This window comes from Somniosus microcephalus, chromosome 13, assembly GCF_052327205.1.
Source record: "Somniosus microcephalus isolate GS21.2 chromosome 13, FLI_Smic_1.0, whole genome shotgun sequence".
NCBI lineage: Eukaryota > Metazoa > Chordata > Chondrichthyes > Squaliformes > Somniosidae > Somniosus > Somniosus microcephalus.
The window spans coordinates 198,080,343-198,097,196 of record NC_140999.1 but is presented as its reverse complement, the minus strand read 5'-3'; the positions used below and the strand labels follow the sequence as shown (position 1 = coordinate 198,097,196).

Genomic DNA, 16,854 nt, shown 5'->3' with positions numbered 1-16,854 from the left:
CCCATACTCATTCCTGGAAACCACAGCATCAACACAGACCCATACTCATTCTGGAAACCACAGCATCAACACAGACCCATACTCACTCCTGGAAACCCACCAGCATCAACACAGACCCATACCTCATCCTGGAAACCACAGCATCAACACAGACCCCATACTCACTTCCTGGAAACCACAGCATCAACACAGACCCATACTCAATCCTGGAAACCACAGCATCAACACAGACCCATACTCATTCCTGGAAACCACAGCATCAACACAGACCCATACTCACTCCTGGAAACCACAGCATCAACACAGACCCATACTCATTCCTGGAAACCACAGCATCAACACAGACCCATACTCAATCCTGGAAACCACAGCATCAACACAGACCCATACTCACTCCTGGAAACCACAGCATCAACACAGACCCATACTCACTTCCTGGAAACCACAGCATCAACACAGACCCATACTCACTCCTGGAAACCACAGCATCAACACAGACCCATACTCACTCCTGGAAACCACAGCATCAACACAGACCCATACTCACTCCTGGAAACCACAGCATCAACACAGACCCATACTCACTCCTGGAAACCACAGCATCAACACAGACCCATACTCACTCCTGGAAACCACAGCATCAACACAGACCCATACTCACTCCTGGAAACCACAGCATCAACACAGACCCATACTCACTCCTGGAAACCACAGCATCAACACAGACCCATACTCACTCCTGGAAACCACAGCATCAACACAGACCCATACTCACTCCTGGAAACCACAGCATCAACACAGACCCATACTCACTCCTGGAAACCACAGCATCAACACAGACCCATACTCACTCCTGGAAACCACAGCATCAACACAGACCCATACTCACTCCTGGAAACCACAGCATCAACACAGACCCATACTCACTCCTGGAAACCACAGCATCAACACAGACCCATACTCACTCCTGGAAACCACAGCATCAACACAGACCCATACTCACTCCTGGAAACCACAGCATCAACACAGACCCATACTCACTCCTGGAAACCACAGCATCAACACAGACCCATACTCACTCCTGGAAACCACAGCATCAACACAGACCCATACTCATTCCTGGAAACCACAGCATCAACACAGACCCATACTCACTCCTGGAAACCACAGCATCAACACAGACCCATACTCACTCCTGGAAACCACAGCATCAACACAGACCCATACTCACTTCCTGGAAACCACAGCATCAACACAGACCCATACTCACTCCTGGAAACCACAGCATCAACACAGACCCATACTCACTCCTGGAAACCACAGCATCAACACAGACCCATACTCACTCCTGGAAACCACAGCATCAACACAGACCCATACTCACTCCTGGAAACCACAGCATCAACACAGACCCATACTCACTCCTGGAAACCACAGCATCAACACAGACCCATACTCATTCCTGGAAACCACAGCATCAACACAGACCCATACTCACTCCTGGAAACCACAGCATCAACACAGACCCATACTCATTCCTGGAAACCACAGCATCAACACAGACCCATACTCACTCCTGGAAACCACAGCATCAACACAGACCCATACTCACTCCTGGAAACCACAGGCATCAACACAGACCCATACTCACTCCTGGAAACCACAGCATCAACACAGACCCATACTCACTCCTGGAAACCACAGCATCAACACAGACCCATACTCATTCCTGGAAACCACAGCATCAACACAGACCCATACTCACTCCTGGAAACCACAGCATCAACACAGACCCATACTCACTCCTGGAAACCACAGCATCAACACAGACCCATACTCACTCCTGGAAACCACAGGCATCAACACAGACCCATACTCACTCCTGGAAACCACAGCATCAACACAGACCCATACTCATTCCTGGAAACCACAGCATCAACACAGACCCATACTCATTCCTGGAAACCACAGCATCAACACAGACCCATACTCACTCCTGGAAACCACAGCATCAACACAGACCCATACTCATTCCTGGAAACCACAGCATCAACACAGACCCATACTCATTCCTGGAAACCACAGCATCAACACAGACCCATACTCACTCCTGGAAACCACAGCATCAACACAGACCCATACTCACTCCTGGAAACCACAGCATCAACACAGACCCATACTCACTCCTGGAAACCACAGCATCAACACAGACCCATACTCACTCCTGGAAACCACAGCATCAACACAGACCCATACTCACTCCTGGAAACCACGGCATCAACACAGACCCATACTCATTCCTGGAAACCACAGCATCAACACAGACCCATACTCACTCCTGGAAACCACAGCATCAACACAGACCCATACTCACTCCTGGAAACCACAGCATCAACACAGACCCATACTCACTCCTGGAAACCACAGCATCAACACAGACCCATACTCACTCCTGGAAACCACAGCATCAACACAGACCCATACTCACTCCTGGAAACCACAGCATCAACACAGACCCATACTCACTCCTGGAAACCACAGCATCAACACAGACCCATACTCATTCCTGGAAACCACAGCATCAACACAGACCCATACTCACTCCTGGAAACCACAGCCATCAACACAGACCCATACTCATTCCTGGAAACCACAGCATCAACACAGACCCATACTCACTCCTGGAAACCACAGCATCAACACAGACCCATACTCATTCCTGGAAACCACAGCATCAACACAGACCCATACTCACTCCTGGAAACCACAGCATCAACACAGACCCATACTCACTCCTGGAAACCACGGCATCAACACAGACCCATACTCACTCCTGGAAACCACAGCATCAACACAGACCCATACTCACTCCTGGAAACCACAGCATCAACACAGACCCATACTCACTCCTGGAAACCACAGCATCAACACAGACCCATACTCACTCCTGGAAACCACAGCATCAACACAGACCCATACTCACTCCTGGAAACCACAGCATCAACACAGACCCATACTCACTCCTGGAAACCACAGCATCAACACAGACCCATACTCACTCCTGGAAACCACAGCATCAACACAGACCCATACTCACTCCTGGAAACCACAGCATCAACACAGACCCATACTCACTCCTGGAAACCACAGCATCAACACAGACCCATACTCCTCCTGGAAACCACAGCATCAACACAGACCCATACTCACTCCTGGAAACCACAGCATCAACACAGACCCATACTCACTCCTGGAAACCACAGCATCAACACAGACCCATACTCACTCCTGGAAACCACAGCATCAACACAGACCCATACTCACTCCTGGAAACCACAGCATCAACACAGACCCATACTCACTCCTGGAAACCACAGCATCAACACAGACCCATACTCACTCCTGGAAACCACAGCATCAACACAGACCCATACTCACTCCTGGAAACCACAGCATCAACACAGACCCATACTCACTCCTGGAAACCACAGCATCAACACAGACCCATACTCACTCCTGGAAACCACAGCATCAACACAGACCCATACTCACTCCTGGAAACCACGGCATCAACACAGACCCATACTCATTCCTGGAAACCACGGCATCAACACAGACCCATACTCACTCCTGGAAACCACAGCATCAACACAGACCCATACTCACTCCTGGAAACCACAGCATCAACACAGACCCATACTCACTCCTGGAAACCACGGCATCAACACAGACCCATACTCACTTCCTGGAAACCACGGCATCAACACAGACCCATACTCATTCCTGGAAACCACAGCATCAACACAGACCCATACTCACTCCTGGAAACCACAGCATCAACACAGACCCATACTCACTCCTGGAAACCACAGGCATCAACACAGACCCATACTCACTCCTGGAAACCACAGCATCAACACAGACCCATACTCCTGGAAACCACAGCATCAACACAGACCCATACTCATTCCTGGAAACCACAGCATCAACACAGACCCATACTCATTCCTGGAAACCACAGCATCAACACAGACCCATACTCACTCCTGGAAACCACAGCATCAACACAGACCCATACTCATTCCTGGAAACCACAGCATCAACACAGACCCATACTCATTCCTGGAAACCACAGCATCAACACAGACCCATACTCACTCCTGGAAACCACAGCATCAACACAGACCCATACTCATTCCTGGAAACCACAGCATCAACACAGACCCATACTCATTCCTGGAAACCACAGCATCAACACAGACCCATACTCACTCCTGGAAACCACAGCATCAACACAGACCCATACTCATTCCTGGAAACCACAGCATCAACACAGACCCATACTCACTCCTGGAAACCACAGCATCAACACAGACCCATACTCACTCCTGGAAACCACGGCATCAACACAGACCCATACTCACTCCTGGAAACCACGGCATCAACACAGACCCATACTCACTCCTGGAAACCACAGCATCAACACAGACCCATACTCATTCCTGGAAACCACAGCATCAACACAGACCCATACTCACTCCTGGAAACCACGGCATCAACACAGACCCATACTCACTCCTGGAAACCACAGCATCAACACAGACCCATACTCACTCCTGGAAACCACAGCATCAACACAGACCCATACTCACTCCTGGAAACCACAGCATCAACACAGACCCATACTCACTCCTGGAAACCACAGCATCAACACAGACCCATACTCACTCCTGGAAACCACAGCATCAACACAGACCCATACTCATTCCTGGAAACCACAGCATCAACACAGACCCATACTCACTCCTGGAAACCACAGCATCAACACAGACCCATACTCACTCCTGGAAACCACAGCATCAACACAGACCCATACTCACTCCTGGAAACCACAGCATCAACACAGACCCATACTCACTCCTGGAAACCACAGCATCAACACAGACCCATACTCACTCCTGGAAACCACAGCATCAACACAGACCCATACTCACTCCTGGAAACCACGGCATCAACACAGACCCATACTCATTCCTGGAAACCACGGCATCAACACAGACCCATACTCACTCCTGGAAACCACAGCATCAACACAGACCCATACTCACTCCTGGAAACCACAGCATCAACACAGACCCATACTCACTCCTGGAAACCACGGCATCAACACAGACCCATACTCACTCCTGGAAACCACGGCATCAACACAGACCCATACTCACTCCTGGAAACCACAGCATCAACACAGACCCATACTCACTCCTGGAAACCACAGCATCAACACAGACCCATACTCATTCCTGGAAACCACAGCATCAACACAGACCCATACTCACTCCTGGAAACCACAGCATCAACACAGACCCATACTCATTCCTGGAAACCACGGCATCAACACAGACCCATACTCACTCCTGGAAACCACGGCATCAACACAGACCCATACTCACTCCTGGAAACCACGGCATCAACACAGACCCATACTCACTCCTGGAAACCACGGCATCAACACAGACCCATACTCACTCCTGGAAACCACAGCATCAACACAGACCCATACTCACTCCTGGAAACCACAGCATCAACACAGACCCATACTCACTCCTGGAAACCACAGCATCAACACAGACCCATACTCACTCCTGGAAACCACAGCATCAACACAGACCCATACTCACTCCTGGAAACCACAGCATCAACACAGACCCATACTCACTCCTGGAAACCACAGCATCAACACAGACCCATACTCACTCCTGGAAACCACAGCATCAACACAGACCCATACTCACTCCTGGAAACCACAGCATCAACACAGACCCATACTCACTCCTGGAAACCACAGCATCAACACAGACCCATACTCACTCCTGGAAACCACAGCATCAACACAGACCCATACTCCTGGAAACCACAGCATCAACACAGACCCATACTCACTCCTGGAAACCACGGCATCAACACAGACCCATACTCATTCCTGGAAACCACGGCATCAACACAGACCCATACTCACTCCTGGAAACCACAGCATCAACACAGACCCATACTCACTCCTGGAAACCACAGCATCAACACAGACCCATACTCACTCCTGGAAACCACGGCATCAACACAGACCCATACTCACTCCTGGAAACCACGGCATCAACACAGACCCCTACTCACTCCTGGAAACCACAGCATCAACACAGACCCATACTCACTCCTGGAAACCACAGCATCAACACAGACCCATACTCACTCCTGGAAACCACAGCATCAACACAGACCCATACTCACTCCTGGAAACCACAGCATCAACACAGACCCATACTCACTCCTGGAAACCACGGCATCAACACAGACCCATACTCACTCCTGGAAACCACAGCATCAACACAGACCCATACTCACTCCTGGAAACCACAGCATCAACACAGACCCATACTCATTCCTGGAAACCACAGCATCAACACAGACCCATACTCACTCCTGGAAACCACAGCATCAACACAGACCCATACTCATTCCTGGAAACCACAGCATCAACACAGACCCATACTCACTCCTGGAAACCACAGCATCAACACAGACCCATACTCACTCCTGGAAACCACAGCATCAACACAGACCCATACTCACTCCTGGAAACCACGGCATCAACACAGACCCATACTCACTCCTGGAAACCACAGCATCAACACAGACCCATACTCACTCCTGGAAACCACAGCATCAACACAGACCCATACTCACTCCTGGAAACCACAGCATCAACACAGACCCATACTCACTCCTGGAAACCACAGCATCAACACAGACCCATACTCACTCCTGGAAACCACGGCATCAACACAGACCCATACTCACTCCTGGAAACCACAGCATCAACACAGACCCATACTCACTCCTGGAAACCACAGCATCAACACAGACCCATACTCCTGGAAACCACAGCATCAACACAGACCCATACTCACTCCTGGAAACCACGGCATCAACACAGACCCATACTCACTCCTGGAAACCACAGCATCAACACAGACCCATACTCACTCCTGGAAACCACAGCATCAACACAGACCCATACTCACTCCTGGAAACCACGGCATCAACACAGACCCATACTCACTCCTGGAAACCACAGCATCAACACAGACCCATACTCACTCCTGGAAACCACGGCATCAACACAGACCCATACTCATTCCTGGAAACCACGGCATCAACACAGACCCATACTCACTCCTGGAAACCACAGCATCAACACAGACCCATACTCACTCCTGGAAACCACAGCATCAACACAGACCCATACTCACTCCTGGAAACCACGGCATCAACACAGACCCATACTCATTCCTGGAAACCACGGCATCAACACAGACCCATACTCATTCCTGGAAACCACAGCATCAACACAGACCCATACTCACTCCTGGAAACCACAGCATCAACACAGACCCATACTCACTCCTGGAAACCACGGCATCAACACAGACCCATACTCACTCCTGGAAACCACAGCATCAACACAGACCCATACTCCTGGAAACCACAGCATCAACACAGACCCATACTCATTCCTGGAAACCACAGCATCAACACAGACCCATACTCATTCCTGGAAACCACAGCATCAACACAGACCCATACTCACTCCTGGAAACCACAGCATCAACACAGACCCATACTCATTCCTGGAAACCACAGCATCAACACAGACCCATACTCACTCCTGGAAACCACAGCATCAACACAGACCCATACTCATTCCTGGAAACCACAGCATCAACACAGACCCATACTCATTCCTGGAAACCACAGCATCAACACAGACCCATACTCACTCCTGGAAACCACAGCATCAACACAGACCCATACTCATTCCTGGAAACCACAGCATCAACACAGACCCATACTCACTCCTGGAAACCACAGCATCAACACAGACCCATACTCACTCCTGGAAACCACGGCATCAACACAGACCCATACTCACTCCTGGAAACCACAGCATCAACACAGACCCATACTCACTCCTGGAAACCACAGCATCAACACAGACCCATACTCACTCCTGGAAACCACAGCATCAACACAGACCCATACTCACTCCTGGAAACCACAGCATCAACACAGACCCATACTCACTCCTGGAAACCACGGCATCAACACAGACCCATACTCACTCCTGGAAACCACGGCATCAACACAGACCCATACTCACTCCTGGAAACCACAGCATCAACACAGACCCATACTCACTCCTGGAAACCACAGCATCAACACAGACCCATACTCACTCCTGGAAACCACAGCATCAACACAGACCCATACTCCTGGAAACCACAGCATCAACACAGACCCATACTCACTCCTGGAAACCACAGCATTAACACAGACCCATACTCACTCCTGGAAACCACAGCATCAACACAGACCCATACTCACTCCTGGAAACCACAGCATCAACACAGACCCATACTCATTCCTGGAAACCACGGCATCAACACAGACCCATACTCACTCCTGGAAACCACAGCATCAACACAGACCCATACTCACTCCTGGAAACCACAGCATCAACACAGACCCATACTCACTCCTGGAAACCACAGCATCAACACAGACCCATACTCACTCCTGGAAACCACAGCATCAACACAGACCCATACTCATTCCTGGAAACCACAGCATCAACACAGACCCATACTCACTCCTGGAAACCACAGCATCAACACAGACCCATACTCACTCCTGGAAACCACAGCATCAACACAGACCCATACTCATTCCTGGAAACCACAGCATCAACACAGACCCATACTCATTCCTGGAAACCACAGCATCAACACAGACCCATACTCATTCCTGGAAACCACAGCATCAACACAGACCCATACTCATTCCTGGAAACCACAGCATCAACACAGACCCATACTCATTCCTGGAAACCACAGCATCAACACAGACCCATACTCACTCCTGGAAACCACAGCATCAACACAGACCCATACTCATTCCTGGAAACCACAGCATCAACACAGACCCATACTCATTCCTGGAAACCACAGCATCAACACAGACCCATACTCATTCCTGGAAACCACAGCATCAACACAGACCCATACTCACTCCTGGAAACCACAGCATCAACACAGACCCATACTCATTCCTGGAAACCACGGCATCAACACAGACCCATACTCACTCCTGGAAACCACAGCATCAACACAGACCCATACTCACTCCTGGAAACCACAGCATCAACACAGACCCATACTCATTCCTGGAAACCACGGCATCAACACAGACCCATACTCACTCCTGGAAACCACAGCATCAACACAGACCCATACTCACTCCTGGAAACCACAGCATCAACACAGACCCATACTCACTCCTGGAAACCACGGCATCAACACAGACCCATACTCATTCCTGGAAACCACAGCATCAACACAGACCCATACTCATTCCTGGAAACCACAGCATCAACACAGACCCATACTCATTCCTGGAAACCACAGCATCAACACAGACCCATACTCACTCCTGGAAACCACAGCATCAACACAGACCCATACTCATTCCTGGAAACCACAGCATCAACACAGACCCATACTCATTCCTGGAAACCACAGCATCAACACAGACCCATACTCATTCCTGGAAACCACAGCATCAACACAGACCCATACTCACTCCTGGAAACCACAGCATCAACACAGACCCATACTCATTCCTGGAAACCACGGCATCAACACAGACCCATACTCACTCCTGGAAACCACAGCATCAACACAGACCCATACTCACTCCTGGAAACCACAGCATCAACACAGACCCATACTCACTCCTGGAAACCACAGCATCAACACAGACCCATACTCACTCCTGGAAACCACAGCATCAACACAGACCCATACTCACTCCTGGAAACCACAGCATCAACACAGACCCATACTCATTCCTGGAAACCACGGCATCAACACAGACCCATACTCACTCCTGGAAACCACAGCATCAACACAGACCCATACTCACTCCTGGAAACCACAGCATCAACACAGACCCATACTCACTCCTGGAAACCACGGCATCAACACAGACCCATACTCACTCCTGGAAACCACGGCATCAACACAGACCCATACTCACTCCTGGAAACCACGGCATCAACACAGACCCATACTCATTCCTGGAAACCACAGCATCAACAAGCAGATTGTAACAAATTGGCCTTTTGTCACAAGGTGGTGCTCTACACTATTTTACACCATTATACACTAGATACAATTGGCTCTGGTTTCTCTCAATTGATTGAAGCATTTTTTTACATGTTGCTCCCAATATCCGTATCTACGTGATTTGGGGCTAGAGTGAACTCGAGCTATTTTTCCTTTCACGGTTACACTCCAACTCTGGCTCTGATTTTGGATGACCCACCTCAGCCTCAGCCAGCGCTCCCTGCACTTCGCTCTTCTCCTGCTCCAGGCTCTTTTTCACTTTATCCAGCTCGTGTACGGTCTTGCTGGTTTCGCTGATCTGGTCAGTCAGATCTGTGATCTCATCTGTCATCATAAGAAACAGAATCTGTGTTTCCAGTAAACAGCAATTTAAGCTCCCACGATGCCCAAAGGAATGGCTCTCTCGTTCAGTCAGGGGGTCGTGGGTTTGCATCCCACTCTAGAGACCTGAACCCATAATCGTGCCAGACGCTCCCAGTGACACACCACTGATGGAGTGCGCACCATCAGAGGAGCAGTACTGAGGTCTCGGTGGTTAACAACCAGTTAGTCTATTTTTGGTGGTGTTGCTCGAAGGAGGAATGTTGATTTGGACCTGCAGTGCTCCCTCAGTACTGCCCCTCCGACAGTGCAGCGCTCCCTCAGTACTGACCCTTCGACAGTGTGGCGCTCCTTCAGTACTGACCCTCCGACAGTGCAGTACTCCCTCAGGACTGCCCCTCCGACAGTGCAGCGCTCCCTCAGTACTGCCCCTCCGACAGTGCAGCGCTCCCTCAGTATTGCCCCTCCAACAGTGTAGCGCTCCCTCAGTATTGCCCCTCCAACAGTGCGGCACTCCCTCAGTACTGCACCTCTGACAGTGCAGCGCTCCCTCAGTACGGACCCTCCAACAGTGCTGCGCTCCCTCAGTACTGCCTCTCCAACAGTGTAGCACTCCCTCAGTACTGCCCCTCCGACAGTGCAGCGCTCCCTCAGTGCGGCACTCTTTCAGTACTGCCCCTCCGACAGTGCAGCGCTCCCTCAGTACTGCCCCTCCGACAGTGCGTCTCTCCGTCAGTACTGCCCCTCCGACAGTGCTGCGCTCCCTCAGTACTGCCTCTCCAACAGTGTAGCACTCCCTCAGTACTGCCCCTCCGACAGTGCAGCGCTCCCTCAGTGCGGCACTCTTTCAGTACTGCCCCTCCGACAGTGCGGCGTTCCCTCAGTACTGCCACTCCGACAGTGCGGCGTTCCCTCAGTACTGCCCCTCCGACAGTGCGGCGCTCCCTCAGTACTGCCCCTCCGACAGTGCGGCGCTCCCTCAGTACTGCCCCTCCGACAGTGCAGCGCTCCCTCAGTACTGCCCCTCCGACAGTGCGGCGCTCCCTCAGTACTGCCCCTCCGACAGTGCAGCTCAGTACTGCCCTGAGTGACATACGATGCTCATCTGGATAAATTATTTCATAAATGCAAGAACTAATTTTACTAAATACTGGTTTTCAAAAACATAATTGCCTCCTGCCAATCAGTGGTTTAACAATAGTGAGTTTATATTCAACAATCTATTTTAAAATCTTATCCATTCACACTTCCTGTCTACGGAACATTACTTCCTGTTGTCACACTTCTGTCACAATTAATTTTCCCATTATAATTTCCCATATCCACATTAAAGTGGAAAACTCAATGTAAACTTATCACGCTGTAATTACACCTTCCCACCACTGGTGCTGTTGCACTTGAGGAAAACCTCTGCTCTAACTGACCTCTAACCCACTTCACCCAAAGACCGCACTTGCTCTTGACCTCCACATGCACATTGCCACGGGAGATCGGCTAGTGCAGTAATACCGTTGGTACGTCTGAGCTGCAGAAGGCGTATCCCAGGGAGGGCCGGTGGACTTTAATATACCTTGAAGGTTCTTGTTCTCTCGTTTGAGGGTCTCCAGGTGGTCCAGTGACTCCTCGTAGGCATTCTTCAGTTTAAAGAGCTCAGTGCTCAGGCTACGAGCCTCCTTCTGTGATGCCTCCAGCTCAGCCTGAGCCTCCTCGAACTTCTGCTTCCAGTCAGCGATCGTCTTGTCGAAGTTGCGTTGCTTCTTGTCGAATGCGAGGGCGGCTGAATTTGCTCTCTCCAGGTCGACCGTCAAGTCCTCGATTTCTGTCTGCAGACGATGCTTGGTCTTGTCCAATGAGGAGCACTTGGCATTTACCGCTTCCACCGCCTCCTCTGCTTCTTGGAGACGGATGGCCAACTTCTTCCTATAATCAGGAATCAGGCGAATCTAGTTAGTTCCTGACGCTTATTAAGGGGATGAGTTCTGAGGATAGAACTGTTACTCACTTCAGGCATCCAGTCTCCCTTAAAACACTCCCAGGGCACGGGTTAGATACAGAGTAAAGCTCCCTCTACAGTGTCCCATCAAACACTCCCAGGGCAGGTACAGCACAGGTTAGATACAGAGTAAAGCTCCCTCTACACTGTCCCATCAAACACTCCCAGGGCAGGTACAGCACGGGTTAGATACAGAGTAAAGCTCCCTCCACACTGTCCCATCAAACTCCCAGGGCAGGTACAGCACGGGTTAGATACAGAGTAAAGCTCCCTCTACACTGTCCCATCAAACACTCCCAGGGCAGGTACAGCACGGGTTAGATACAGAGTAAAGCTCCCTCCACACTGTCCCATCAAACACTCCCAGGGCAGGTACAGCACGGGTTAGATACAGAGTAAAGCTCCCTCTACACTGTCCCATCAAACACTCCCAGGGCAGGTACAGCACGGGTTAGATACAGAGTAAAGCTCCCTCCACACTGTCCCATCAAACACTCCCAGGGCAGGTACAGCACGGGTTAGATACAGAGTAAAGCTCCCTCCACACTGTCCCATCAAACTCCCAGGGCAGGTACAGCACGGGTTAGATACAGAGTAAAGCTCCCTCTACACTGTCCCATCAAACACTCCCAGGGCAGGTACAGCACAGGTTAGATACAGAGTAAAGCTCCCTCTACACTCTCCCATCAAACTCCCAGGGCAGGTACAGCACGGGTTAGATACAGAGTAAAGCTCCCTCCACACTGTCCCATCAAACACTCCCAGGGCAGGTACAGCACGGGTTAGATACAGAGTAAAGCTCCCTCTACACTGTCCCATCAAACACTCCCAGGGCAGGTACAGCACGGGTTAGATACAGAGTAAAGCTCCCTCTACACTGTCCCATCAAACACTCCCAGGGCAGGTACAGCACGGGTTAGATACAGAGTAAAGCTCCCTCTACACTGTCCCATCAAACTCTCCCAGGGCAGGTACAGCACGGGTTAGTAGTGTAAAGCTCCCTCTACACTGTCCCATCAAACTCTCCCAGGGCAGGTACAGCACGGGTTAGTAGTGCAAAGCTCCCTCCACACTGTCCCATCAAACTCCCAACACAGGTACAGCACGGGTTAGATACAGAGTAAAGCTCCCTCTACACTGTCCCATCAAACACTCCCAGGGCAGGTACAGCACGGGTTAGATACAGAGTAAAGCTCCCTCTACACTGTCCCATCAAACACTCCCAGGGCAGGTACAGCACGGGTTAGATACAGAGTAAAGCTCCCTCTACACTCTCCCATCAAACTCCCAGGGCAGGTACAGCACGGGTTAGATACAGAGTAAAGCTCCCTCCACACTGTCCCATCAAACACTCCCAGGGCAGGTACAGCACGGGTTAGATACAGAGTAAAGCTCCCTCTACACTGTCCCATCAAACACTCCCAGGGCAGGTACAGCACAGGTTAGATACAGAGTAAAGCTCCCTCTACACTGTCCCATCAAACACTCCCAGGGCAGGTACAGCACAGGTTAGATACAGAGTAAAGCTCCCTCCACACTGTCCCATCAAACACTCCCAGGGCAGGTACAGCACGGGTTAGATCCAGAGTAAAGCTCCCTCCACACTGTCCCATCAAACTCCCAGGGCAGGTACAGCACGGGGTTAGATACAGAGTAAAGCTCCCTCTACACTGTCTCATCAAACACTCCCAGGGCAGGTACAGCACGGGTTAGATACAGAGTAAAGCTCCCTCCACACTGTCCCATCAAACACTCCCAGGGCAGGTACAGCACGGGTTAGATACAGAGTAAAGCTCCCTCCACACTGTCCCATCAAACTCCCAGGGCAGGTACAGCACGGGTTAGATACAGAGTAAAGCTCCCTCCACACTGTCCCATCAAACACTCCCAGGGCAGGTACAGCACAGGTTAGATACAGAGTAAAGCTCCCTCTACACTGTCCCATCAAACTCCCAGGGCAGGTACAGCACGGGTTAGATACAGAGTAAAGCTCCCTCTACACTGTCCCATCAAACTCCCAGGGCAGGTACAGCACAGGTTAGATGCAGAGTAAAGCTCCCTCTACACTGTCCCATCAAACTCCCAGGGCAGGTACAGCACGGGTTAGATACAGAGTAAAGCTCCCTCCACACTGTCCCATCAAACACACCCAGGGCAGGTACAGCACGGGTTAGATACAGAGTAAAGCTCCCTCTACACTCTCCCATCAAACTCCCAGGACAGGTACAGCACGGGTTAGATACAGAGTAAAGCTCCCTCTCCACTGTCCCATCAAACACTCCCAGGGCAGGTACAGCACGGGTTAGATACAGAGTAAAGCTCCCTCTACACTGTCCCATCAAACTCCCAGGGCAGGTACAGCACGGGTTAGATACAGAGTAAAGCTCCCTCTACACTGTCCCATCAAACTCCCAGGGCAGGTGCAGCACGGGTTAGATACAGAGTAAAGCTCCCTCTACACTGTCCCATCAAACACTCCCAGGGCAGGTACAGCACGGGTTAGATACAGAGTAAAGCTCCCTCTCCACTGTCCCATCAAACACTCCCAGGGCAGGTACAGCACGGGTTAGATACAGAGTAAAGCTCCCTCTGCACTGTCCCCATCAAACACTCCCAGGGCAGGTACAGCACGGGTTAGATACAGAGTAAAGCTCCCTCTACACTGTCCCATCAAACTCCCAGGGCAGGTACAGCACGGGTTAGATACAGAGTAAAGCTCCCTCTACACTGTCCCACCAAACTCCCAGGGCAGGTACAACACTGTCCTATTGACTTGAAACGTTGACTCTGTTTCTCTCTCCACAGACGCTGCCTGACCTGCTGAGCGTTTCCAGCATTTTCTGTTTTTATTTCAGATTTCCAGCATCTGCGGTGTTTTATTTTTGTTGTGTGGTCCCGAGCTGGATTACCCAATGCAGCGGGACATGGATCAGTCTCCTGCTAGGGACCATTCCCACTGGCTAGAAACTGGCCAATGTATTTCACTTAAGGTTTTGCATGATAGGGCAGATGTGCTGCTGAATGACTTGTGCATCCCTCTACAAAACCAGTCAGCAGGGAGTTTCTCCAGAGAACAGGCTGCCAGCTCGTGCGGTGAATGCTGATTCACTGAATTGCTTTGAGTGAGAGCTGGGACTGCGTCTGGCTGGAGCGGAGATCACCTGGTACAGGAGGTCGGTTCCTGGTAACGTTATCAGGGCCAGAGGGAACTCTTGGTTTTGATTGCCTAAGGGGGTCGGAGAGGAATTTTCCACATTCTTTCCCCTAATTGTCCTGGCCTTTATCCCTCTTTTTGCCTCTCCCAGGAGCTTCCATAGCTCCGGTGGGGAGGGAGTGTCTGTATCGAGAGGCACAGGGTATCACAACTGTGGGACAAGCTGGATGGACCAGAGGATCTCGTCCTGTCTGTCAGTTTTCTATGTTTGCAGTTTGTCGCATGCCATCACTGTTTACTGAAAATGTTTCTCAGTCAGAGGGTTCTGCTAGTTCCATATCTTCCTGATGTGCAATAAACTACAGCTCCTTAACCTAAAAGCAGGTTGGTGAAGATTGAGTCATTTGATTAGGTTCAAACCATCCAGTTAAAAAGAAGCAAAAGTTCAATTGACAGAATGGACCTTTTGTCTGATCGGAAGATTCTCTACTGGGAGGTTCCGTCTTTGTCGGGAGGTTCAGCTGCTGAGTATAACTGTCTGATCATTTTAACTCTTAGACTTGTAACAGGTCCAAAGAAAGTTCTGTCTCCCGGGTCTGTGGTTTTGTTTGTTTTTAGCTCATGTCATAGAGTCATAGAGTAATACAGCACGGATAGAGGCCCTTCGGCCCATCGTGTCCGCGCCGGCCATCAAGCCCTGTCTAATCTAATCCCATATTCCAGCATTTGGCCCGTAGCCTTGTATGCTATGGCATTTCAAGTGCACATCCAAATGCTTCTTAAATGTTGTGAGGGTTTCTGCCTCCACAACCCTTTCAGGCAGTGAGTTCCAGACTCCAACCACCCTCTGGGTGAAAAAGTTCTTTCTCAAATCCCCTCTAAACCTCCCGCCCTTTACCTTGAATCTATGCCCCCTAGTTATTGACCCCTCTACTAAGGGAAAAAGCTCCTCAGCATCCATCCTATCTATGCCCCTCATAATTTTGTACACCTCAATCATGTCCCCCCTCAGCCTCCTCTGCTCCAAGGAAAACAAACCCAATCTGCCCAGTCTCTCTTCATAGCTGAAGCGCTCCAGCCCTGGTAACATCCTGGTGAACCTCCTCTGCACCCTCTCCAACGCGATCACATCCTTCCTGTAGTGTGGCGAC

The 16,854-nt window shown here is 50.5% G+C and overlaps 1 protein-coding gene across 2 annotated transcripts in view; it reads right to left on the bottom strand.

Moving 5' to 3' along the window:
* Positions 1-16,854, bottom strand: part of LOC147108966 (myosin-7-like) — a 145,063-nt gene that overhangs the window by 22,037 nt on the left and 106,172 nt on the right. For both annotated transcript variants that reach the window (XM_086005960.1, XM_086005961.1), the window contains 2 exons: positions 12,127-12,476; positions 10,435-10,559 (listed from right to left, as the gene is read on the bottom strand). In XM_086005960.1, coding sequence (XP_085862086.1) covers positions 10,435-10,559; positions 12,127-12,476 — 475 coding nt within the window. The remainder of the gene's footprint in view (positions 1-10,434; positions 10,560-12,126; positions 12,477-16,854) is intronic.